This window comes from Dreissena polymorpha, chromosome 8 (assembly GCF_020536995.1).
Source record: "Dreissena polymorpha isolate Duluth1 chromosome 8, UMN_Dpol_1.0, whole genome shotgun sequence".
Lineage (NCBI taxonomy): Eukaryota > Metazoa > Mollusca > Bivalvia > Myida > Dreissenidae > Dreissena > Dreissena polymorpha.
In genome coordinates this window covers 6,379,271-6,406,522 of record NC_068362.1, presented here as the reverse complement: position 1 = coordinate 6,406,522, position 27,252 = coordinate 6,379,271, and the positions used below count along the sequence as shown (strand labels likewise).

General features: G+C 36.0%; 4 protein-coding genes across 4 annotated transcripts in view; 1 reads left to right on the top strand and 3 right to left on the bottom strand.

The window, feature by feature from the left end:
- The window catches only part of LOC127841657 (uncharacterized), a 425,798-nt gene that overhangs the window by 184,420 nt on the left and 214,126 nt on the right, over positions 1-27,252 (top strand). The gene's annotated exons all lie outside the window — the stretch shown is intronic.
- Positions 3-10,084, bottom strand: LOC127842204 (uncharacterized). Its single transcript, XM_052371557.1, has 3 exons — positions 9,834-10,084; positions 5,618-5,630; positions 3-800 (listed from the first exon to the last, which is right to left on the bottom strand). The coding sequence occupies exons 1-3, from the start codon at positions 10,082-10,084 to the stop codon at positions 3-5; spliced, it is 1,062 nt and encodes a 353-aa protein (XP_052227517.1).
- On the bottom strand, positions 9,845-11,682 carry LOC127841665 (TATA-binding protein-associated factor 2N-like). Its single transcript, XM_052370703.1, has 2 exons — positions 11,558-11,682; positions 9,845-10,561 (listed from the first exon to the last, which is right to left on the bottom strand). Exons 1-2 carry the CDS (start codon positions 11,604-11,606, stop codon positions 10,092-10,094), a joined length of 519 nt encoding a protein of 172 aa, XP_052226663.1. The 5' UTR covers positions 11,607-11,682; the 3' UTR covers positions 9,845-10,091.
- On the bottom strand, positions 16,801-23,633 carry LOC127842203 (uncharacterized). The gene is made up of 3 exons (XM_052371556.1): positions 23,585-23,633; positions 21,053-22,607; positions 16,801-16,822 (listed from the first exon to the last, which is right to left on the bottom strand). Exons 1-3 carry the CDS (start codon positions 23,631-23,633, stop codon positions 16,801-16,803), a joined length of 1,626 nt encoding a protein of 541 aa, XP_052227516.1.

Here is a 27,252-nt window from a genome sequence, read left to right as displayed (position 1 = left end):
TGTCATGGATCTAGAACTTGCCCCGATAACAACAATACACTAGTTGACATCTCTTCTGACACCAGGGGCATGGGCCAGCGTACCTTATTCCCTCTGCTGCATTTCTTCTCACACTTGCATTGCCGATTACCTCCAACACGTCCAACCGAACTAACGCCAAATTCACCACCGAAACCACCTCCCGAACCATAACCGCCTCCGTATCCATAATCGGAATCACCACCAAAACCGTAACCGCCTCCGTTTCCAACACCCAAACCAACACCCAAACCGTAACCGCCTCCGTATGCACCACCATAACCACCATTGTAATCAACTCCCACACCGTAATCACCTCCGTTGCCAGACCCGAATCCACCGCCAATTCCACCACCGTAGCCACCTAGGAAACCACCACTGCCTCCGCCAAAGGCGCAGTGTTTACCATAACACCCCATCTTGCCTTTGAAGCCGCCAAACCGTCTGCCACCTAAACCTGCAGAGCTTAGCTCTCCACCAAAGCCTCCGTTTCGACCGCCGTATTGTCCACCGAAGCCTTGTCCGTATCCACCATCATAACCTTCACCATATCTACCACTGTCGTCTCCACCGTAGCCTTGTCCGTATCCACCATTATAACCTCCAACATATCGACCACTGTCGTCTCCACCGTAGCTTCCCCCGTATCCACCATCATTATCTCCACCATATCCTCCACCGTTGTAGCTTCCCCCGTATCCATCACCACCGAATCCTCCACCGTATCCTCTTCCGTTACCGCCCCAGTAGCCGTATCCTCTTTTTTTGTTAGCGCCAGAAGACTGAAGAAATATGGAAACCGTTATAACAATTATATGTTAATAAACATCAATTTGAACATTTACGACAAGCACGACAACCGTTATGTCTGTTTGCGACAGCAGGATTCAATAGCAATATTCGGATATACCTCTTAGATGAACATTATGGAGGATACGCCTCACTAAATCAATACTTAACTGCGATGAAGTAGTGCGACATGTTTCTACAGTTCTATGTATACATTCCAAATACCCACAGTCGTTTTATTCTATCAGCCTTTTGCTTTGTTGTTGTTTTAGACTGTTTACATCAACATAGCAAGTGTTAAAACATTTTATAAGCACTCAAACACATTCAATAATGTTTGGAGCAGGGCGGGCAGGTGTTCGCACTATAACCAATACGGTATGGTGTGTCATTTGAGCAAATCTAAATAATAAGGCATGGCATGGTCCGTTCTAGCGTCCAAAGTAATTGTTTCCTCAAGTATAGATCATATGATTAAGAATGTAACACATTCTAGAGTTATCATCAAGAGCATAAGACAGGAGAAGAACTGGCTCGATTTTTTAAAAACGTAAGAAAAATAACCCGACCATCATAATCAAACATATAAAATGTTATGAAATTTGTGATATCATCATTTATACCAGAAGTCGAACTTTCTAGGGTCCGCGGTCCTCAGATATATACAAAGTGCAACTCAACTCCATCAGCTCAAGTTCAAAAGAAAAGACATTTAAATATCATTTCATTAAGGATCTTGACCAAATGATCTTTTTCGAATATATTATACTATCAAAATACGAAAAATGTCATGCGATGTAACATAAATACGCGTTACTAAATTATTATTTGTATTATTTATTTATTACTAACGCTGATAATAATGAACAATGAAAGCAATATATATTTATAGTACACACTTAGTACAAAAAGCTCATGTATCTTTTAAACTAGAAACTGTATTAACATGCATCTTCTTAAAGGCATCACACATCTTACCTGCACTCACGGCCAACACTGCAAAAAGTAAAGCAATTGACGTCCTCATGGTGGTGTGTAGTCTAAACTGCTCTCATAATGTCTTCACATCTCCCCTCTTATATAGTGTGGACTTACAGGGTGATGTGGCGAAATTCGTAAGTGACAGTTTTGTTTACTAATTAAGGAAGAAAAAATATCGCTCAATCTCAAATGATATTTGGTTAACCTGTCCCATCAATTAATGGGCATTAGCATACTTTTCAACAGTACTGACCAGATTGATTTATGATATTTATGATATTTGTTAACTTCAATGAACAAATAAACGAAGCAAAAGTTCAAAGAATCTTTAATTATGTATGTCTTTCTGGAACTTGCACTTTTACTTAGATAAACATGCCAATCATGTCCTTATCGTGTTTTTTTTAATAGTTTTTTGTTTGTGTGCTTGGTTGGCATTTCAACAGTATGTAAATTTAATAATTATCTAAAAGTACATATATTATTCAATTTGTGGTTAATATTGTTTCATCATTTATCTCTGGTCCAAAGTTTAACAGATTGGTTCAAAAATTAAGAAAGAAGATCAGTGCATCATTACTATTGTATACAATGTAAAAATATTGTCATATGAAAATGGTGGTCAAAATCACTTGCTTATATGACTTGAGATTGAAGATGTGAAACATAACAGTATAATTATATAGTCAAATGCATGAGTCACTTGAGTGGTGTCATATAACAATTCAAAGCCTATAATTAACCAAAGTTATGTGAATATGATGTTAATTTAAATTGTTCAATACCTTTAAGTGATGAAAAGTTAAAACGCAACATAGTAAGTTACAGTAATCAGTTATTTCAGTGAATAGTTAATGATTTGTTTGGATGCGTATGCAGCTAATATTTCCAACATGTTTTATGCAGGTGACAGTAGCAAAAAAAGGAGTTACTCATTGCTTGTAGTACCGGTAAATAGATAATGACGTAAATAGGAAAGAATCGTCAATTATTATATTTATTAATTATTTAAAACGATATTGCTGGCGTATTGGATATGGTATCCGTTGAGCTATAAGGTCCTTGTTTGATCCCCATTGGAACCTATTTTGAGTTCTCAAAATCATCTTTAAAGAATATCTATAATTTTATATAGGGCCGAATAAGCCCAGTTGATTTGGAGCTGTATAAGCCTGTAACCAAATCGACACAGGTTTGAGGCTAAGGCTGAATGATCCTGCTATGCTTACTACTATTAATATGAGGTCGATATACATCGACTAGATTACGTCTTATTATTTGGACTAGCAAGTGCTCTACTCTGAAGACACCAAGTATTGGTTCTGCCCAGAAAACTGCATTGAGTGTTAAGTAAGCCTCAGACTTATCGTGCACTCTTTCTAAAACAACAGAGTTTAAATAAATAGATACATGTATTTGTTTAAATTAGCATTCTGGCTTTCTGCACAATTATCAATTTTACCTGTTCTTAATTTCCGTTCCAACAGGTACCTTTAGGTCCCTGGTTACAATCTTCGTTGTTCGTGAACTATGTCATAAGCACCATAACTATGAAATACTAGAATTAAGCATATTGCAATGTTCTGCAGAATTGATGCTGATGATAATTCAGAACGATGATGAATGATAAGATATTCTTTAATTCTAATTTTACTAGCAATACCACTTGCTTCGAATAAGGTTGAAAACAACACTATTTCACTGTTTAACCATACCACAAATAATTAATTTCGAGCGTCCTCATTGATTGGAACATTTTCTCTGACATTTGAAAATTAGAATTTCGATGACCATATCGTTGTTGTTGTTGTGTATCTAGGTCGAAAGAAGTTCAAAATATGGCGACCATTAAACCAGAGATTGATTATAGAATAAATCGTCTGTTGATCCGATCGCACAGTTCTCTGTTCGGCAACACTAATTGCATTTATAATATCACCAAACAAAACAACTTTTAAATAGATGGTATCGCACAACATCGAAGGAAAACATCAAGACGAACAGCATTCTATATACAGTGATAGCAACATTGGTATTACCAATACAAATAAATGTGGGATGACTTTTAAAATGTTTCTGTATAACACTCCCAGATGCTTTTGTTGGAGACTTTTATTCTGGATTTTTAATTATTCATCCCGAATCGGGTCGTACTAAGTCGCCTTTCTATCCGATCGTACGTTTTCTAATATTGATGTTATTTATTTTGCTGGGATTTAAAACGATATCCATCGATATTTTAGCGCACCTGAGCACAATGTGCTCATGTGCTCATGTTGAGCTTTTGTGATCGACTATTGTCCGTCGTGCGTCGCCAAAATTTGCCTTGTTAACACACTTAAAGCCACATAAGTCCGATCTTCATGAAATTTTGTCAGAAGATTTGTGCCAATGAAATCTTGGACGAGTTCGACATTGGTTCCTGTTTGTTTTAAAAACATGGCCGCCAGTAGGCGGTGCATTTTCCCTTATATGACTATAGTTAAGCCTTAACACTCTTGAGGCAACATTTATTGTTTGATCTTCATGAATATTTGTTCGAAAATGGTTCCAGTTGCTTGAAAAACAGCAACTTGATACCTTTTTGTTCTATTTGTCTGGCACCATAGATAAGAGAAGATATAATTTTGACGCACACAGTTTATTGACGAGGTCTGATTTTTTGTGATAATCAAAGCATTAGTTTTGAAACGGAAATTATTGATTTATTAAATGGAAATATAATTGCAAGGTGAGTCTGAAAATAGTTCATGTTTGTTTAAAAACAAGGCTCTCAGAGGATGGCAGTTTTTTGGGATGTCTATAGTTGTCTATAGTGAAGTCATTGAAAATACTGTTGGTCACATGTTTAGTTCAATCTTAACGCCACTTGCTGAATACACATGTTCTGATCATATCTTGATTTAGTTTACTTAATAAGATTAGTAATATCATCTTCAAACATGGTGACATTCTTTGTGAGCATAATAATTTGTGCTCATGGTGAACTTTAGTGATCACTTTCTGTCAATTTTCTGTCGTCCATTGTGCGTCATGAATATTTGCCTTGTTTACACTATTGAGGCCACATTTATAGTTGGATCCTCATGAAAATTTGTCAGAAAATGGTTTCGGTTTGTTGAAAAAGATCGCCGCCAGAGGCGGGGCAGTTTTCCTTATATGGCTTACGTAAAACCTTGTTAACACTCAAGATGCCACATTTATTGTCCGCTCATCATGAAACTTGGTCAGAAGGTTTGTCCTTATGATATCTTGGACGAGTTTGAAAATGGTTCTAGTTGCTCGAAAAACATGGCCGCCAGGGGGCGGGGGCATTTTTCCTTAAATGATTATATTAAAAACTTGTTAACACTCTAAAACTCACATTTACGGTGCAATCTTCATGAAACTTGGTCAGAACATTCGTTCTTATTTTACATTGAATGAGTTCGAAAAGGGTTCTGGTCTGTTAAAAAAGATGGTCGCCAGGGGTCATTTTTCCTAATATGGCTGTAGTAAAACCTTGATAACACTCTAAAGGCTACATTAATTGTCCGACCTTCATGAAACTTGGTCAGAAGATTTTTCCCAATAAGATCTTGGACGATATAAAAAATGGTTGCGTTCGGTTGAAAAAACATGGCTGCCTGGGGGCAGTGCATTTTTCCTAATATGGCTAAAGTAAAACCTTGTCAACACTCTAGAGGCCACATTTATTTATTAAATATTCTCGAAGTTTAATGTATAAATATTTATTTGGCAACAAATGTCTTAGGGGAGAAAAAAACTGTTGATAGTTTGAAATGTTTGACCTCCAATCATGAATTCACACTTAATTCCTTTAACTGACCCTTATCAGCCACCTGCAGAGCAGCACAAAGAATCTTGGACTCATTCAAAAATGGTTTGGGTTGGGGCGGTGGATTTTTGCTTAAATGGCCATAGTAAAAACTTTTTGACACTCTAAAAGTCACATTTATTGTCCAATCTTGGACTTGACAATTGGTCAGAACATTTGTTTTAATGATATCTTGTATGAGTTCGCAAATGGTTTCGGTCTTTTGAAAAACATGGCCGCAAGGGAGGCCATTTATATTTCACTCTTCATGAAACTTTGTAAGAACTTTTGCTCTAATTATATCTTGGGCTGCACAAAACAGATCAGTTCCTTGGTATCTCAGGTGAGCGACCATTGACTTTTCATGCCCTCTTGTTTCTATTATACTCGATGTCCCTCCGTTTTTTCGCCATTCGTTTTCGGGCGTGATCTCAAATATTAATTATCCTGTCAGCTAAGTTTAAGGCAAATAACCCATGAAGGGATGAATCACAGGGTATATACATTGTATTTCACATGTAAACTTCATAATGATGGTATGCTGTATCTGAAGTTGCACTCCAGATATACATGTATTGCATTTTAAACATATCCGACTGAGAAGAGTGACATCAATATACCAGTTATTTAAATTATTAAATTATTGTTCGAAAATCTTTCTTGGCATATTCAAGGTTAATACATACATGCTTTAAAGCAAGGTCGCGTTCCACTAATGATATATACTTTCTTTACACGGTTCTTACTGGTATTCGTCTTGCAAAATCACAAAATAACAACAATGTGTACGCTGTTTTCACTTGCTTCGGATGTAGTATATCAGTGTCCGAAAAATTTCTTAGTTTTCAGGTAGCCCACTGGGCTACCAATAAAAATATTCGGAAAAATCAGTGTTTGAAAAATTTCTTATTTTTCAGGTAGCCCACTGGGCTACCAATAAAACTATTTGGTAGCCCATAAAATCTACCTACAAAATGATAAGAGGCAAGTTTTCATCTTTATTTTATTTCTTCATTTGCATATACATAATATGCATACATACATATACATAATACAGCAAGTAGACTGATGTACACGGTCAATATCATAAATTAATGTTACGGTACAGGCACCGTGTACTTAAATGTAAATGTACAAAAGAAAATCATATACTACATGTAGATATTACATGTATGTGCACATGTATGCGTACTTAAATTCGAACAGTACGTAAATGCGGAAACGTAAATAAAGCGTTTAGATGATCAATAATATTGACTCTTATGGTGTTAATCAATGCAATTGCCCTTTTTAACAACAAATACCGAGCTGCAAAGAAATCAAGAGAGTATTAAATAATTTATTTACTTGTGTCCGACTTTAAGTACTGTCCGAATTTACGTATTGCATCCGTATGTTACGACACTTGTGTGCAGTCAGTATACAATACAATACTTGTTTCAATAATGAAGGAACTGATACAGCGTAACGGTAACGATACAGCGTGTTTACATTATATTTTATTAAGAGAAAATGTCAATGCCAGATAATTCGTGAGATACCCCGGTACTTTGGTTGAAATTCACAACGAAACTTTTAACGGAAATTAAATGATCGCAATGTTGTTCCCGCAACGAATTTTTTATTTACAAATAAATACACCACGCCAATTTTAGCGCGCTTTTCATCTGGACAACGAAATTCATTTATTTAATGTAGAATTTGTAACCTTAAATAGCTGTGCAGTACACGACGCGTGCAAACCGTGTCAGGTGATTTACGCATGTTGCAAAACAACGGTCCTGATTGGGAGCTTATTATTTCATCATATCTTTAAATAGAACCATATGCCGAAATTCATTTGACACTTTCGAAAATTTCAAACGTTTGTGTTTATGACTCTTATCGTCAATATTACCCACCTTTAATTTGGTTTAAAAAAAATATTTCGGGCATATATGGGATTATCGCTTAACAGTCGATTAATCCAATTATTAAGTGACTAATGCAAACTAATTAGCAGGTGTTAACCGCGTTCTCACCGTTGTAATTAATATTCATTTTCGGCTTCGTTACCGTTTTGAAGAATCCGCTATTGTTTTTATTTATTTAATGTTCGGCGTCCTTGGATATTAAATAACATTAAAACGTTGTCGCTATTACTCATTGTTGCGGTTAACAAAGAATTCCAAATTGCGAAATGACGTTGCATCATGTGCGCCGAATATCCAACCGGCTCTCATTATATTATTAGCAGACGACAAATGTTGAGTCTGATTGGATGATCAAAATACACCGTTATTGTTTACAATCGACATTACCGCGAGTGATCGGTGACTGATTAGATAATTGATTGCACTTTGTTATCGGTATATAAGCAATACACAGTGTACAAACACATGGTCAGCGTGTTTATTCTACGTATGTCTGTCAATAAACCGGGCTACCGCTCTTATAGATTTATAGTAGCCCGGCGGGCGTCAGCTGGAACTTTTCAGTAGCCCGATGAAAAATTTCGGTAGCCCCGCGGGCTCCGGGCAATGGATTTGTCGGACACTGCAGTATATTATGTACATATTATTTATATATAATAGCCATATTTTTTCAAAATCTTAGAAGTGACATGGTAAGGCCATTCATAGCTTTAATGAAAAATGACAATATTTACAGCGTATGTATACAAAAGAACATATAAAATCATTTAAAATTACAAAACCATAAACGTAAACTTTCGATAACCGCTACTTGCTTACGTTGACATGCACACAAGACACACATATAATGGTTAACACGGCATTCTTAAATTGGACTTGCCTTTCAGTTATACACTATCTACTCGTCCTAAATATGACCGTTTTGTATGCAAAGATGTTAAATAAACTTATAATTTTTGTTGATGTCTCTGCACTGATGCGGCTATGCTTTTTCATTTTCCTTTTCATCTTGCATCCGTAGAATAGTTAACCGTGGAATAGATAAGCATAAGATTTTGATATTATTATTATAGTTCCACGCACACCTTTCTGTGAATAATTGGTCATATTAAAATTAATCGACAGCTTTACGTATAGGTGCTTGGTCAACTGGCAAAATGATCAAGAAACTATCACTGATTTGCAGGCACCCAGTATAATGTTATTTGTTGTTAAATGAATATTTAGGCAGTGAAAACATTGTTCCCTTTACTTTCAACCATATGTGTATTAAATATGCAAATTGATTTTTTTACAATATCTTTTGCTACTTAGTGCATATAGTGTTTTGATAGTTTTCTAATTTTACGACTTAAACAATAATTCGAGTATTCACTATAATTGTTTAAAATAAAATTTCAGATATGTATAAATTATACAGAACAAAAAAGTAATAACTACTTGTAAATAATATTCCTCTTGACGTTTGTAATGTATTCTTTATCTATTTACATATAAAAATATTAATTTTATTTGTTAAAATTAAAATTATGTTGTTTTCGTTGAGTGTGTTTTTTCTTATGATTTTTTCTTATTTAAGACTTTATACTTATTAAATTTGCCATAGTATTAGCATTTACTCTGTTATTGTAATCATTGTTTCTCATTGTAAATATAATTGAAGATAAATTGTATTGAATATATGATGTTGTTTTAAACTTAAGTTCCACTTATGTCTTAATGGATATATCAATTGTTATAACTTAGAATGTGTTGATTGTGCTGGTATTATTTTTGTTTCACGCAACTAAATTTGTAGTATACATATGTTATCGGACTTAACTAGTACAAAAAAACAACATAACCACGAATAAATGCTTCCAATATAATTATAAATAGCTATGTACAACATTGTGAAATACAAATTACTAGTATATCTTTACTTCACATTCAAAGTCAATGTAGGAGTCCATCTTATCTGAAATATAAGAGTAAATTATCAATTGCATGTTTTTTCTTTAAATAATTCAATAGCGTTTATTTTTTAACGCATAACAATGCATGTGTAATTTGCCTTTTTTTGTGAATTTGATGGCATGCACACACAATATTTTAAATTGTGTTAATTTAACAAATGCTATTCATTTGCTTGCATTGAATTATTCGTGAAACAAGAAAACGTTTTCAGAGAATACTTTAAATAATACACGCTATATTATACTAACTTTGTGTCTAGCATAGTGTCCACCCTTTTGTCATGGATCTAGAATTGTCCCCGATAACAACAATACACTAGTTGGCATCTCTTTTGGCACCAGGGGCAAGGACCAGCGTACCTTTTCCCTCTGCTGCATTTCTTCTCACACTTGCATTGCCGATTACCTCCAACACGTCCAACCGAACTAACGCCAAATTCACCACCGAAACCACCTCCCGCACCATAACCGCCTCCGTATCCATAATCGGAATCACCACCAAAACCGTAACCGCCTCCGTTTCCAACACCCAAACCAACACCCAAACCAACACCCAAACCGTTACCGCCTCCGTATGCACCACCATAACCACCATTGTAATCAACTCCCATACCGTAATCACCTCCGTTGCCAGACCCGTATCCACCGCCATTTCCACCACCGTAGCCACCTAGGAAACCACCACTGCCTCCGCCAAAGGACGCAGTGTTTACCATAACACCCCTTCTTGCCGTTGAAGCCACCAAACCGTCTGCCACCTAAACCTGCAGAGCTTAGCTCTCCACCAAAGCCTCCGTTTCGACCGCCGTAGTGTCCACCGAAGCCTTGTCCGTATCCACCATCATAACCTTCACCATATCGACCACTGTCGTCTCCACCGTAGCCTTGTCCGTATCCACCATTATAACCTCCAACATATCGACCACTGTCGTCTCCACCGTAGCTTCCCCCGTATCCACCATCATTATCTCCCCCATATCCACCTCCGTTGTAGCTTCCGCCGTATCCACCTCCACCGAGTCCTCCACCGTATCCTCCACTGTTTCCGCCCCAGTAGCCGTATCCGCTTTTTTTGTTAGCGCCGGAAACTAAACAAATATGGATACCGTTATAACAATTATATATGTTAATAAACATCGATTTAAACATTTGAGACAAGTACGACAAACGTTATGTCTGTTTGCAACAGCAGGATTCAGTAAGCAATATTCAGATATACCTCTTAGATGAACATTGTGGAGGATACGCCTCACTAAATCAATACTTAACCTCGATGAAGTAGTGCGACATGTTTCTATATATACATTCCAAATACCCACAGTTGTTTTATTCTATCTGCCTTTTGATAGGTTGTTGTTTTAGACTGTTTACATCAACATAGCCAGTGTTTTAAACATTTTATAAGCCACTCTAACACATTCAATATTTTTGGGGCGGGCGGGCAGGTGTTCGCACTATAACCAATACGGTCTATTGGGTCATTTGAGCAAATCTAAATAATAAGGCATGACATGGCCTATTCTAGCGTCCAAAGTAATTCGTTCCTCAAGAATAGATCATATGGTTAAGAATGTACATATTCTAGAGTTATCATCAAGAGCATAAGACAGAGAAGAATAGGCTCGATTAAAAAAGTAAGAAAAATAACCCGACCATCATAATCAAACATATAAAATGTGATGATATTTGTGATATCATCATTTATACCAGCAGTTCGGACTTTCTAGTGTCCGCGGTCCTCAGCTCAGATATATACAAGGTGGAACTTAAGTTGCATCAGCTCAAGTTCAAAAGAAAATACATTTAGATAGAATTAACTTAAGGATCCTGACCAAATGATCTTTTCCGCATATATTATGCTTTCAAAATTCGAAAAATGTCGTGCGATGTAACATAAATGCGCATTGCCAAATTATTATTAAGTAGTATTAATTAAATGATAATTATGAATAAAACTGAATAAATAATGAAAAATGAAAACAATTTATATTTATATTACACACTTAGTACAAAAAATCTCATTTATCTTTTCTACTAGAAACTGTTTTAACATGCATGCTTCTTAAAGGAATAAAAAATCTTACCTGCGCTCACGGCCAGCACTGCCAGAAGTAAAACAATTGACGTCCTCATGGTGGTGTGTAGTCTAAACTGGTCTCATAATGTCATCACACCTCCCCTCTTATATAGTGTTGACTTACAGAGTGATGCGGCAAAGTTTCTAAGTAACACAATTGTTTACTAATTAAGAAATAAAAAATATCGCTCAATCTTAAATGATATTTGGTTAACCCGCCCCTTCAATTAATGGCCATTAGCATATGCCGATGGTGCTGACCCGATTGATTTATGATATTTGTACACTTCAATTAACAAATACACAAAGAATTTCAAAGAATCTTAATTATGAATGTGTTTCTGGAACATGCACTTTTACTTAGATTAATATGCAAATCATGTCCCTATCGTGTTTTTGTGAATTGTTATTGGTCTCTGTGCTTGGTTGGCATTTCAACAGTATGTAAATTAAACTAATTATCTTAAAGTACATATATTATTCAATTTTTTGTTAATATTGTTTCATCATTTATCTCTGGTCCAAAGATTAACATGATTGGTTCATCAATTACGAAAGAAGATCAGTGTATCATAACATACAATGTAAAAATATATCATATGACAATGGTGATAAAAATCACTTGCTTATATGACTTGAGACTGAGAATAAATAATGTGAAACATAATTCTGTATAATTATATAGTCAAATGCATGAGTCACTTGAGTGGTGTCAAATTACAATTAAAAGCCTATAATTAACAAAAATAATAAGAATATGCTGTTAATTTAAATTGTTCAATACCTTTAAGTGATGAAGTTTAAAACGCAACTATAGTAGTTACAGTAATTAAGTTATTTAAGTGATAGTTAATGAGTTGTTTGGATGCGTATGCAGATTATATTACCAACATATTTTATGCAGGTGACAGTAGTAAAAAAGGGTTACTCATTATTGTAGTACCGGTAAATATGTAATGACGTAAATAGGAAAGAATCGTCCATTGTAGTATTTATAAATTTTAAAAATTTGCTGGCGTATTGGATATGGTGTCCATTTAGTTATTAGGTCCCTGTTTGATCCCCATTGGAACCTAGTTTGAGTTCTCAAAATCATCTTTAAAAATATCTATTATTTTACATCGGGCCGAATAAGCCCAGTTGATTTGTGGCTGAATAAGCCTGTAACCAAATCGACCCAGGTTTGAGATCAAGGCTGAATGATCCTATTGTGCTTACTCCTATTAATATGAGGTCGATATACATCGACTAGATTACGTCTATTTATTTAATGCTTTCCGGTGGTTTATAGAGAAATATCAGTGAATTAAAACTGATAATTTCACTGTTTCAAACAGTGAAAATTATCAGTGAGAATTATCGATAATTTTCATTGTTTACTGTGAAATGACGTCATTTTTTTGACGAAATGACGTCATTATCCCAGCAAAATTCGTTAGTTAAACTCTTGAACAATGTATATAAACTGTGAAAAATGCATTAAATAAAAAGAAAATTTGTTGGATTCGGTGGATTATCGACTTTAATTCACTCGTGATCATAGAAAACATATATTTTCACTCGTGGCTGCGCCACTCGTGAAAATATTATTTTCTATGATCACTCGTGAATTAAAATCGATAATCCACCGGATCCAACAAATATCCTCTATTTATTTGGACTAGCAAGTGTTATACTCTGAAGACACCAAGTATTGGTTCTGCCCAGGAAATAGTCTAGAGGGAGTTTCACTTCTTTATATTGAGTGTTTAAGTAAGCCTCAGACTTGCTGTGCAATCTTTCTATAACAACAGAGTTTAAATAAATAATACATGTATTTGTATAAATTAGCATTCTGGCTTTCTGCACAATTATCAATTTTACCTGTTCTTAATTTCCGTTCCAACAGGGACCTTTAGGTCCCTGGTTCCAATCTTGGTTGTTTGTGAACTATGTCAAAAGGGTAGCAGGCTCTTTCGGACCCAAGCTCTTTCTGTCCAGACCGAAATTTCAGGCTCTTTCGGACCCAAGCTTATTCGGCCCCAAATCGACCAGGCTCATTCGGCCCTATATTTTATTATTCGGCCCTATATTTTATTACACCTATTTACAGCGGGTGTATGATTGAATAAAGTTGTTTTAAATTATATATTGTGCTGTCGGTTTGTTCCTTTGTATTGCTTTTGATTATTGATGATTAAATTACTTGTGTTAATCGTAAATAAATTATAACAAACAGTGTAGGTGTTAGTGTTAGTGATTGTGAATTTGTGATGGAGGAGGACGCGTGTGTGTTTTGTAAGAAGGCCGTTCGCTCGCTGCAGCGTGGCATCACATGTGACGTTTGCGACAAATGGCAGCATCGCACCTGCAATACATGTAAATGTCTATTCAAACTCTATTTATTAAATATAATGTCTAAGATTTTCGACAGTCAATGAATTGTCCAATATAAGCGATTTTGTATTTATGTCCAAGTAATTATTAAGATTTTCCACTCGGCCGTCCGCTCACAAGTTTTTATTTCGGAGTATATTTCTCATCTATAATCTACATTTGGTTCGTTTATACAATATTTAATCTACAAAAGTTTCGTTTATACAAATACCAATATTCCAATATTAGAAAGTTGTAAATGGACATCGACAAAATCTATTATAGCCGCCCTAGTATTCATACATTTATACTTTTGGTCACAAATACTAACAATAAAATTCTAAATTCTCTCGCGAAATATTGTAAAAATGCTTGTAAATGAGAACTGAGACATTTAATGCAAACGTGAATAAATCTAATTGCCTTATTACAATTTGTTAATCTGGTAACACACATTTTACAACCCGATAAAGGTCATAAAACCGGGCAAAGGTGCGGGTGCTATTCAATGGCTTCACTCGATAATGAAAGACGGGGTCGTTGTAATTAATGAATTATGAGTTTATTATTATAGTCTCATCATCCAATATTTACATATTTCATAATTTTGATTATATAAAACATTGAAATGATGATGACAATACAGATTAGTGTCAATGCCAACTGACTAGCTCTGATTTTCGACAAATAAATTATTTTTCTAAGTAAGCTTGAACATGGGTCTAATTTGCCATTTTTAAATTTATTTTATTGTCATGGTTATAATTTGCCACTTTTTAAATTTATTTTATTGTCAGTTCAAAGTTTACGGATTTGTCAACTTAAATCTACCTTTTCGTTACCTCTTGATCCGAATACACACCACGCATGTATTTAACAACCTGAAAAAATCATAAAACCCGGCATAGGTGCGAGTGTGCTAGACAATGGCTTCATTCAATAATGAATGACGGGGTCGGAGTAATTAAAGAAAACAACATCTGTTTAACGATTTAACGATGTGTGAACAAGTGTTTGCTGTCAATTATAATAAAAATTGATACTTTGATTGTTTATGAAAATAAATTGATAAGTGTCTATAAAACAATAACGGATTCGTTCATTAGTGTCAATTCATAAATCAATTAGGTTATGTTGTAACGTAATTTATGACGAAATTTGCAAACATGTTGTAGGCATATCCGCGACAGAATATTTGCAGTAACTGCGTGCAGTAAATTATGTATTTTGAATTACAGTATAGTAGATTAATGTATTGTGTTGCATATGCATTCCTTATTGTTATAACTTTCAAATTATCCAAATATATGTAATAGGAATTATTTTATAGTTTGTTTTATTTTCAAAGCCGTTCCATACTCTTGTATCTATTCTACTCATGTCGACGACGATATACCTGGAGCAAAAGACAAGATAATCTTATTTCAAATGGATTGATCCTCAAGAAAGACAATATATTACTGTAATAAACAATATTCCATAGTTTTAAATTGTTTCGACCAACATATTTTCAACTATTTTTTTCAAATAAAAAATGGGGCCGAAAAAGCCTGGTGCTTTAAACATTTTCTCTGATATTTGAAAATTAGAATTTCGATGGCCATATTGTTCTTGTTGTCGTTGTGTTTTTAGATTGAAAGTAGTTCAAAATATGGCAACCATTAAACCAGAGATTGATTAATGGAATAAATCGTCTGCTGATCCAGGTGCACAGATTCTCTGTTCGGCACCAACACTTACTGCATTTATACTATCAACGAACAAAACAACTTTTAAATAGATGCTTTTGCACAACATCGAAGGAAAACATTAAGACGAACAGCGTCTATATACAGTGATGGCAACATTTGTATTACCAATACAAATAAATTCGGGATGACTTTTAAACTGTTTCTGTATAAGACTCCCAGATGCTTCTGTTGGAGACTTTTAATCTGGATTTTGCATTATTCATCCCAAACTGGGTCGTACTTAGTCGCCTTTCTATCCGATCGTCCGTTTTCTAATATTGATGTTAATTAATTTTCCTGGAATTGAAACGATATCCACCGATATCCACCGCTACTTTTTAGCTCACCTGAGCACAATGTGCTCATGGTCAGATGGTCAGCTTTTGTGATCGCCATGTGTCCGTTGTGCGTCGTCAACATTTGCCTTGTTAACACACTAGAGACCACATGTATTGTCCGATCTTCATGCAATTTTGTCAGAAGGTTTGTGCCAATGAAATCTTGGACGAGTTTGAAATTGGTTCCGGGTGGTTTAAAAACATGGCCGCCATTGTCCGATCTTCATGAAATTCGGTAAGAAAATTTGTACCAATGATATCTTGGACGAGTTTGAAAATGGTTCCAGTTGCTTGAAAACATGGCCGCCAGGGGGCGGGGCATTTTTCCGTATGGCTATATTAAAATCTTGTTAACACTCTAAAACTCACATTTATGGAGCAATCTTCATAAAACTTGGTCAGAACATTTGTTCTTATAATATCTTGGATGAGTTCGACAATGGTTCTTTTCTGTTAAAAAACATGGCCGCCAGGGGCGGGGCATTTATACTAATATGGCTGTAGTAAAACCTTGTTAACACTCTAGGGGCCACATTTATTGTCCGATCTTCATGAAACTTGGTCAGAAGATTTTTCTCAATGATATCTTGAACGATATAAAAAATTGTTTCGTTTGATTGAAAAACATCAATGCCAGGGGGCAGTGCATTTTTCCTTATATGGCTTTAGTAAAACCTTGTCAACACTCTAGAGGCCACATTTATTTATTAAATATTCTCGAAGTTTAATGTAGAAATAATTATTTGTCAGAAAATTTCTTAGTTGACAAAAAAATGTTGATAGTTTGATTTGTTTGACCTCCAATCATGAATGCACACTTAATTCCTTCAACTGACCCTTATCAGCCACCTGCAGAGCAGCACAAATCAATACACATATTTGAGTTAAACTGGTTGTTCTATTTTTAGATCAGCAACTTGATACCTTGTTGTTCTATTTGTCTGGCACTATAAATAAGAGAAGATATAATTTTAGAGGCACACAGTTTATTGATGAGGTCTGATTTTTTGTGATTATCAAAGATTTGTGTTTGAAACGGAATTTATTGATTTTTAAAATGGAAAATAATTGCAAGGTGAGTCTGAAAAAATAGGTAATGTTCGTTTCAAAATAAGGCTCTCAGGGGAGTGGCAGTTTTTTTTGAATGTCTATAGTCTATAGTGAAACATTGAGATTACTGTAAGTCACATTTTTAGTTCAATCTTAACGACTTTTGTTGAGTACATATGTTGTGATCAGATCTTGATTTAGTCTACTTTATTAGATTCAATAATATCATCTTTAAACATTGTGACAATCTTTATCAGCATAATATTTTTGCTCATGGTGAACTTTTGTGATCACATTTTGTCAATTGTCTGTCGTCCGTTGTGCGTCATGAATATTTGCCTTTTTTACAGTGTAGAGGCCACATTTATTGTTGAATTTTCATGAAACTTTGTCAGAAGATTTGTCCTAATGATATCTTGGACTAGTTCAAAAATGGTTTTGGTTGATTGAAAAACATGGTCGCCAGGAAGCGGGGCATTTTTCCTTAAATGGCTATAGTAACAATTTGTTTACACTCTTTAAGTCACATTTATTGTCCAATCTTCATGAAACTTGGTCAGAACATTTGTGTTAATGATATCTTGGATGAGTTAGAAAATACAATGTAGTTCCGGTCTGTTGAAAAAACATGGCCGCCAGGGGACCATTTATAGTTCAATTATGAAACTGTGTAAGAACTTTTGTTCTAATTATATCTTTTGCTGCACAGAACAAGTCAGTTCCTTTGTATCTCAGGTGAGCGACTTTGGGCCTTTCTATTATACTCGATGTCCGTCCGTCTTTCCGCCATTCGTTTTCGGACGTGATCTAAAATATTAATTATTCTGTCAGCTAAGTTTAAGGCAAATAACCCAGAAATGGATGAATCACAGGTGTACATAAAGTGTATTTCACATGAACACTTCATAATGATGGCATACTGTATCAGAAGGCTGAAGTAGCACTCCAAGCATTTTAAACATATCCGACAGATCAGATTGACGTCAATATTCCACCAACCTGTGGGGTCTAATTAAATCGTGCAATGCTCTGTGAAGTGTCGTCCCAGATAAGTCTGTGAAGTCCGCACAGGCTAATCAGGGACGACACTTTCCGCTTGTAATATATTTTTCGTTACAAGAAAGTCTCTTCTTAGCAAAAATCAAGTTAAGGCGGAAAGTGTCGTCAAAGATTAGCCTGTGCGGACTGCACATGCTAATCTGGGACGACACTTTACGCACATGCATTAACCCTTTTTTGACAGAGGACGGCTCAATTATTGTTCGAAAATCTTTCAGGGCATATAAACGTTAATACATATATGCTTTAAAGCAAGGTCGCGTTCCAATAATGATAGATACTTTCTTTTCCTGGATTTTACGGTATTCGAACACTTACAAAATCGCAAAATAATAACAAGGTGTACGCTATTTTTCACTTGTCTCGGATGCACATTAAAAAATAGCCATACTTTTTCAAAATCTTAGAAGTGACAGGGTAAGGCCCATTCATAGCTTTAATTATAAATGACAAGATGTACAGTTTATGTGTACAAAAGAACATATAAAAATATTTGAAAATACAAAACCATATACGTAAATTTCCGATAACCACTTACTTGTTACGTAGACATACACACAAGACACGAATATAAAGATTAACACGGCATACTTAAAGGGGCCTTTTCACAGATTTTGTTTTGAAGTTTGTCATTAAATGCTTTATATTGATAAATGTAAACATTGGATCTAAAATTATCAAGAAAAAAACCAAGAAAACAATTAAAAATGAAATAAAAGGTAACCATCAGCAGGGCTCGAACCACTGACCCCTGGAGTCCTGGAGTAAAAAGTCTCCATTTAGACCACTCGGCTATCCTTCCGTACACAATAACAAATGCATTTTATACCTTATATAACCAATCCTCGTAGTTTCACAAAAGATAACGACAACAACAGAACTTTTCAAGTTATTAATTCGTTTCGCGTAGCAACGCTTTATAATATTCAGGTTTTTAAATCGTCAAAAGATGCATATAAGTGATATTTTAAAGCATGATAAATGTTCAGTATTACTGTTTCCTCACAAATATCATAACTTAAAAGAAAATTTGCGAATCTGAAACAACTTTTTTCAATTTACCCAAACGTGAAAATGCCCCTTTAAATTGGTTTTGCCTTTCGGTACGCTATGTCAACTCGTCCAAATATGACCGTTTTGTATGCAACGATGTTAAATTAACTTATAGTTTTAGTTGATGTCTCTGCACTGATGCGGCTACGCTCTTACATTTACCTTGGAATAGTTAAGCAAAAGATGTTGATATTATTATTATTATAGTTCCACGCCCAATTTTATGTCGAATAATTTGCCATATTAAAATAAATCGACATCTTTACATATAGGTGCTTGGCCATCTGGCAAAATGATCTAGAAACTATCAATCCTTCGCAGGCATCCAATCTAATGATCTAGAAACTATCAATCCTTCGCAGGCATCCAATCTAATGATCTAGAAACTATCAATCCTTCGCAGGCATCCAATCTAATGATCTAGAAACTATCAATCCTTCGCAGGCATCCAATCTAATGATCTAGAAACTATCAATCCTTCGCAGGCATCCAATCTAATGATCTAGAAACTATCAATCCTTCGCAGGCATCCAATCTAATGATCTAGAAACTATCAATCCTTCGCAGGCATCCAATCTAATGATCTAGAAACTATCAATCCTTCGCAGGCATCCAATCTAATGATCTAGAAACTATCAATCCTTCGCAGGCATCCAATCTAATGATCTAGAAACTATCAATCCTTCGCAGGCATCCAATCTAATGTTACTTGTTGTTAAATGAATATTTAGGCAGTAAAAACATGTTCCCTTTCCTTTCAACCATATGTGTATTTAACATGCAAATGGATTATTTTACAATATTTTTTGCTACTTTGCACACAAAAATTCTGGTCATCTTCTTTTTATGTATGCCATCATGTAATACTACCGGTATTGTGCATATAGTGTTTTGATCGTTTTCTAATTTTACGACTTAAACAATAGTTCGATGATTTACTAATATTGTTTAAAATGTAATTTCAGATATATATTAATCATACAGAACAAGAAAGTAATAACTACTTGTAAATAATATTCCTCCTGACGTCTTGTAATGTATTCTTTATCTATTTACATATACAAATATTAATTTTATTTATTAAAATTATGTTGTTTTCGTTGTGTGTGTGTGTTACCTCTTATGATTTTTTTAAATTTAAGACGTTATACTTATTAAATTTTCTATAGTATTAGCATTTACTCTGTCATTTTAATTATTGTTTCTCAGTGTAAATATAGGTGAAGTTAAAATGTATATATGATGTTGTTTTAAACTTAAATACCACTTATGTCTTCATTGGTATATCAATTGTTATCACTTAGAATGTGGTGATTGTGCTGGTATTATTTTTGTTTAACGCAACTTAATTTGTAGTATACGTATGTAATCGGATTTAACTAGTACAAAAGAAACAACATAACCACGAATTAATGCTTCCAATATAATTATAAATAGCTATGTACAACATTGTGAAATAAAAATCATATCTTTACTTCACTTTCAAAGTCAATGTAGGAGTCCATCTTATCTGAAATATAAGAGTTCGTTATAAATTGCATTTTTTGCATTAAGTAATTCAATAGCGTTTTATTTTTTTTAACGCGTAGCAATGCATGTGTAATTTGCCTTTTTGTGAATTTGATGGCAATTAACCTTGCATGCACACTGAATATTTTTAAATAGTGTTAATTTAACAAATGCTATTCATTTGCTTGCATTGCATTATTCGTGAAACAAATAAAGTTTTCAGAGAATACTATTAATAACACACGCTATTTTATACTAACTTAACGTCTAGCCGACGTGTCCACCCCTTTGTCATGGATCTAGAATTGTCCCCGGTAACAACACAACACAAGTTGGCATCTCTTCTGGCACCAGGGACAAGAACCAGCGTACCATCTCTTCTGACACCAGGGGCAAGGGCCAGCGTACCTTTTCCCTCTGCTGCATTTCTTCTCACACTTGCATTGCCGATTACCACCAACACGTCCAACCGAACTAACGCCCAAACCACCACCGAAACCACCTCCCGCACCGTTATCGCCCCCGTATCCATAATCGGAATCACCACCAAAACCGTAACCGCCTCCGTTTCCACCACCCAAACCGTTACCGCCTCCGTTTCCACCACCGAAACTACCATCCAAACCGTTACTGCCTCCGTTTGCAACATCATAACCACCTCCCAAACCGTTACCGCCTCCGTTTCCACCACCGAAACCACCTCCCAAACCGTAACCGCCTCCGTTTTTAACACCCAAACCATCTCCTGAACCGTAACGGCCTCCGTTTCCAACACCCAAACCACCTCCCAAACCGTTACTGCCTCCATTTGTACCACCATAACCTACTCCAAAACCGTTACTGCCTCCGTTTGCAACACCCACACCACCACCAAAACCGTAACCGCCTCCGTTTCCAACACCCAAACCACCTCCCAAACCGTTACTGCCTCCGTTATCACCACCATAACTTCCTCCCAAACCGTAATTGCCTCCGTCTGCACCACCATTACCATCTCCGAAACCTCTACTGCCTCCGTTTGCAACACCAAAACCACCTCCCAAACCGTTAGCGCCTCCGTTTCCAACACCCAAACCACCTCCCAAACCGTTACTGCCTCCGTTATCACCACCATAACCACCTCCCAAACCGTAACCGCCTCCGTTTGCACCACCATAACTACCTTCCAAACCGTTACTGCCTCCGTATACAACACCCAAACCACCTCCCAAACCGTCACCGCCTCTGTTTACACCACCATAACCACCTCCCAAACCGTTACCGCCTCCGTTTCCAACACCCAAACCACCTCTCAAACCGTTACCGCCTCCGTTTCCAACACCCAAACCACCTCCCAAACCGTTACCGCCTCCGTTCGCACCCCCATAACCACCTCCCAAACCGTTACTGCCTCCGTTTTTAACACCCAAACTACCTCCCAAACCGTTACCGCCTCCGTTTCCGACACCCAAACCACCTCCCAAACCGTTACTGCCTCCGTTTGCACCACCTAAACTACCTCCGAAACCGTTATTGCCTCCGTTTGCACCACCATAACCACCATTATAATCAACTCCCACACCGTAATCGCCTCCGTTGCCAGACCCGTATCCACCGCCAATTCCACCACCGTAGCCACCTAGGAATCCACCACTGCCTCCGCCAAAGGCGCAGTGTTCACCATAACACCCATTCTTTCCGTTGAAGCCTCCAAAGCGCCTGCCACCTAAACCTCCAGAGCTTAGCTCTCCACCAAAGCCTCCGTTTCCACCACCAGAGAGGCCACCGTAGCCTCGTACGTATCCACCATCATAACCTCCACCATATCGACCACTGTCGTCTCCACCGTAGCTTCCTCCGTATCCACCATCATTATCTCCACCATATCCACCTCCGTTGTAGCTACCCTCGTATCCACCACCACCTAGTCCTCCACTGTTTACGCGCCTGTAGCGGTATCCGCTTTTTTTGTTAGCGCCGGAAACTGAACAAATATGGATACCGTAATATTAATTATATGTTAATAAACATCGATATTAACATTTACGACAAGTATGACAAACGTTATGTCTGTTTGCGAAAGCAGGATTCAGTAGCAATATTCGGATATACCTCTTAGATGAACATTATGGAGGATATGCCTCACTAAATCAATACTTAACTGCGATGAAGTAGTGCGACATGTTTCTATATATACATTCCAAATACCCACAGTTGTTTTATTCTATCTGCCTTTTGATAGGTTGTTGTTTTAGACTGTTTACATCAACATAGCCAGTGTTTAAACATTTTATAAGCACTCTAGCACATTCAATAATTTGTGGAGCGGGCGGGCAGGTGTTTGCACTATAACCCATACGGTATGTTGGGTCCTTTGAGCAAATCTAAATAATAAGGCATGGCATGGCCCGTTCTTGCGTCCAAAGTTATTCTTTCCTCAAGTATAGATCATATGGTGTAGGATGTAAGATATTCTAGAGTAATCATCAAGAGAAGACCGAGAAGAAGAACAGACTCGATTATTAAAAAGTAAGACAAAACACCCTTATCATCATGATCAAACAATGAAAAAGGTGTTGATATTTGTAATATTTTAATTTTTACGACCAATCGAAATTTCCCGCGGTCCTCAGATATATACAAAATGAAACTTAAGCTACATCCGCTCAAGTTCAAAAGACAAGACATTTAAATATCATTTACCTTAGGATGTTGACCAAATGATTTTTTTTCGAATATATTATGCTCTAAAAATACGAAAATTTGTCATGCGATTTAACATAAACACGCAAATTATTATCAGTATCATTAATCAAATGATAATAATTAATAATACTGATAATAATAAACAATGAAATCAATTTATATTTATATTACACACTTAGTACAAAAATCTCATTAATCTTTTAAACTAGAAACTGTTTTAACATGCATTTTTCTTAAAGGCATAACGAATCTAACCTGCGCTCACGGCCAATACTGCCAGAAGTAAAGCAAATGACGTCCTCATGGTTGTGTTTAGCCTAAACTGCTCTCATAATGTTAATGTCTTCACACCTCCCCTCTTATATAGCGTGGATTTAAAGAGCGACGTGACAAAGTTACTAAGTAACACATTTGTTTACTAATAAAGAAATTAATTTAATATTGTTCAATCTGATATGCTATTTAGTTAACCTGCCCCATCCATTAATGGGCATAAGCATATGCCAACTGTACTGACCAGGTTGATTTATGATATTGGTGCATTTCAATGAACAAATATACGATGCAAAGTTCAAAGAATCTTTACTAATGTATTTGTTTTTCGAACATGCACTTTTACCTTGATAAATATGCCGATCATGTCCCTATAGTGTTGTTTGTTAATTGTTTAGGTCTGTGTGCTTGGTTGGCATTTCAACAGCATGTAAATTAAATAATTATCTTAAAGTGCATATTGGTTAAGTACAACACTTTATTGGGAAAATTTGCACAAACAGTTATAATAAAATGTTGATACAGTTTTTACTGTCACTTTAGGTAAGTTCAAACCCAAAGATAAAGTACGAATGGTTTATATAGTTAATAATGTATTTAGAAAAGTAAAAACAAGATAAATATACAAGTGTTAAATATTTTGACAACTTCCGTAAAACAGACAAAGAAATATTGTGTACAATCTTCATTAATGACAGCTAAAACTTCACACACACACTCACACACACACACACACTCACATGCCCGCACGCACGCACGCACGCACGCACGCACGCACGCACGCACGCACGCACGCACGCACGCACGCACACACACACACACACACACACACACACACACACACACACACACACACACACACACACGCACACACACACACACACACAATGATTGGTGAATTATATAAAATGTACATGAAATCCCAACCAATCAAACTAAAAAAAACTTCTTTGACAAAAAGCAAGAAAAATTGCTCTCAGCTGCCGCCATGCTGTACTCAAGCGGCGTCAGAAGTCATTTTCTTAGTTTTTACTATCAAATATATTACTACTTAAATGTAATTCTTTTTACGCGTAACTATTCTTATGCTCAAAACTACTTATATGCCATTTCATATGTAGCAACATATTGATTTACATTTCGATTGAGATATACTTTTAATGTCTGGAATAACTCGAATCAATCTTCTCTAAAATAAGGGTAATAAGCCAATGTGCATTGGCTGCATATTGCGCAGAGTACAAACGGACGACTTATATCCCAGTGATCAGGAGGGGGCCAGAGATCGGGAGGGAGGGGGTTGAGGAGTTAATGTGAGTCGACTGAATATGACCAATCATCAATATCCGAAATTAACCCAAACTTTTACCATAAATAGGATGTCGTTTAAGAACGAATTCTACTAAAAACATATCGAAACGGCGTTCCTAATGAAAAAAATAAGAAAATACATGTATATGAACAATTATATCCCAAGTTACTGGTAATCTTGATGCATGTTCTCAGTTATTGATCTTATTTTTTAATCGTTTAACCTAGCACATGTACTGCATATATTTATATGGGGCCTCAAGTTTCATCGTAAGAAATTTTAGCGAGAGATTAATGCTTAAAGGTTTTCATTTAAAAGTATATAGATTTCCCCCAAACAGATGGTCAATGTCCAATGAATAAGTATGTAAAGCAGGGACCTATACAAACGCATAGGTCCCTGTGTAAAGCAACACTGTTCTCATATTATCAAATGTAACATCATTGTTGGTCTAAGTCGTTCAGTAAAAGTATATATAGAAAATACATGATTGGTGCCGAGATGGAGAAAGTTTATCCGGTGAGGCTTTGAAAAAGAAAATAGGGCGAGCTTTAGCTAATAGATAAATATTCTCCATCTCGGCACCAACCATGTATTCGATTTATCCTGCTTCATTTTAAATTATGTCATTAACACATCTGTTCAAAGACAAACGATTAATTGACATAACATAGTAATTATTCAAGTCGGGCCTCCAACATGTACAAACTATTCCTGACGATCGAATAACTACCGATTGTGTCACGAAAAAATAGTTCTACACAAACTGTTTCTTTTAATACTTTTCTATTGAAAATATTAGAAGAAATAAAAATTGAAAATATGATATGTTTATTGTTAGAAATGGAAAAAAATGCAACATCAAAATAAAATAAATAAAATTCGTGTTCAAGTTCAAGGTCGTGGACTGAAACGATTGTCTGTGAAAACGGATGAAAAGTGAAATGACACACGATGAAATATTTCATATAAACTGAGAAATTTTTAATATTAACAATGCGCCTGCAAATAAGGATAAGGATTTTCATTCAAATATAGTGTTAGTTTGTTCGATTTAATGATATTTCATAGAAAAATAAAATCAATTGCAGACGATTGAAAATAAGTGTGTATTAGTGGAGTGTAACCTTCTATTTACATAAAGAAACGCCCATTCGTTATACATCGGCTATCTCGGATTCCTCCGTAAGATTAGTCTGGATTACCTGCCCCTGACACTTTGTAGTAGTACGACGGGAACCAGAATATCGTAAGATAGGCATAAATCGTCTACTGATCCAGAGTGAAAAAACGCAGTATATTAAAGGTTATGAATAAATAAATTTACAGGCAAAATTGATTTCTCCATTGCCATATGTTTACTTGAATTTAATACACATTTTTTCTATAACTTTTACTATCTTTTTTTGACAAAACATTTTTCAGGAACTTCGCATGTACATTTTGTAAAGTGTGCGCATGCGAGAAGGAAAAGTCGCGTGTTTTTTACCGATTTTCTTTCATCAAATCTATTTATTTTTAATTACTTCTTACGCGTGTTTCGGCCTAATAACGCGTATATACACTGGTTGTAAGTCTAATTAGTCCCCTATGGCCTGTAAGTGTTACAACTGTGCTGGTTCGTGCCTGGAAGCCACCTTTTTACATACCCCACCCACCAGGCATGAACATGAGCCGAAAAGCAGTTTGCAACGTTTCATGAATACACCTAGTGCATTGCTAGCAACTCTTTTCATCATCAGTTGTTGCCAGACGAAAAACTCCCCATCTCATAAGCATATATCGTCGTTCCTCGTCGGCCTATCTGCCAGAACCATGAAACAAAGGTACCACTTTGTTGATTCTGACAGGAACAAAGCCTTTTTTCTTTCGCTTCTCCTGATGTGGCGACATTGAATCCAACCCAGGCCCAGTCAAAAACTCACAAATCTACTCATGCGGTCTTTGTGACTTGCCTGTCAAGTGGGAACACTTTGATGCCTTTTGCTGTGACGGTTGTGATATTTGGCACCGCAAGTCGTGTATCGAACCATGACTACTAGCAAAGCACTCCCACATCCAGTGGCTGACCACTCTTCTGTAAATGCGACAGCATCAACATTACAAGCTTCACTTTTCACAGCTACGAACTAAGCACGTCAAACATATTCCACTCATTATCTCAGCAAAAATCAACTATAGACTCATTTTCCTCGACCTCTGTATTTAGCCCGCTGCATGTCAGTAGCCCAGCTGATATACATAGTACCTCCAGGGCACCCAGACATCTATCCTCTTCCAGTACATCAAAGACGAATACTTCATCTCTCCACTGCGTCTCCGACAAAAAAAACCTCCG

Bases quoted from the DNA above. Each gene is read 5' to 3' on its own strand.
- LOC127842204 (XM_052371557.1), bottom strand. From the start codon at position 10,084: ATGGGAGTTGATTACAATGGTGGTTATGGTGGTGCATACGGAGGCGGT.
- LOC127841665 (XM_052370703.1), bottom strand. From the start codon at position 11,606: ATGAGGACGTCAATTGTTTTACTTCTGGCAGTGCTGGCCGTGAGCGCA. The intron at 10,562-11,557 runs GTAAGATTTTTT...ATATTTGTTTAG, and splicing joins AGTGCTGGCCGTGAGCGCAG to TTTCCGGCGCTAACAAAAAA.
- LOC127842203 (XM_052371556.1), bottom strand. From the start codon at position 23,633: ATGAGGACGTCATTTGCTTTACTTCTGGCAGTATTGGCCGTGAGCGCA. The intron at 22,608-23,584 runs GTTAGATTCGTT...ATATTTGTTCAG, and splicing joins AGTATTGGCCGTGAGCGCAG to TTTCCGGCGCTAACAAAAAA. The intron at 16,823-21,052 runs GTACGCTGGCCC...GCTGCTCTGCAG, and splicing joins AAATGCAGCAGAGGGAAAAG to GTGGCTGATAAGGGTCAGTT.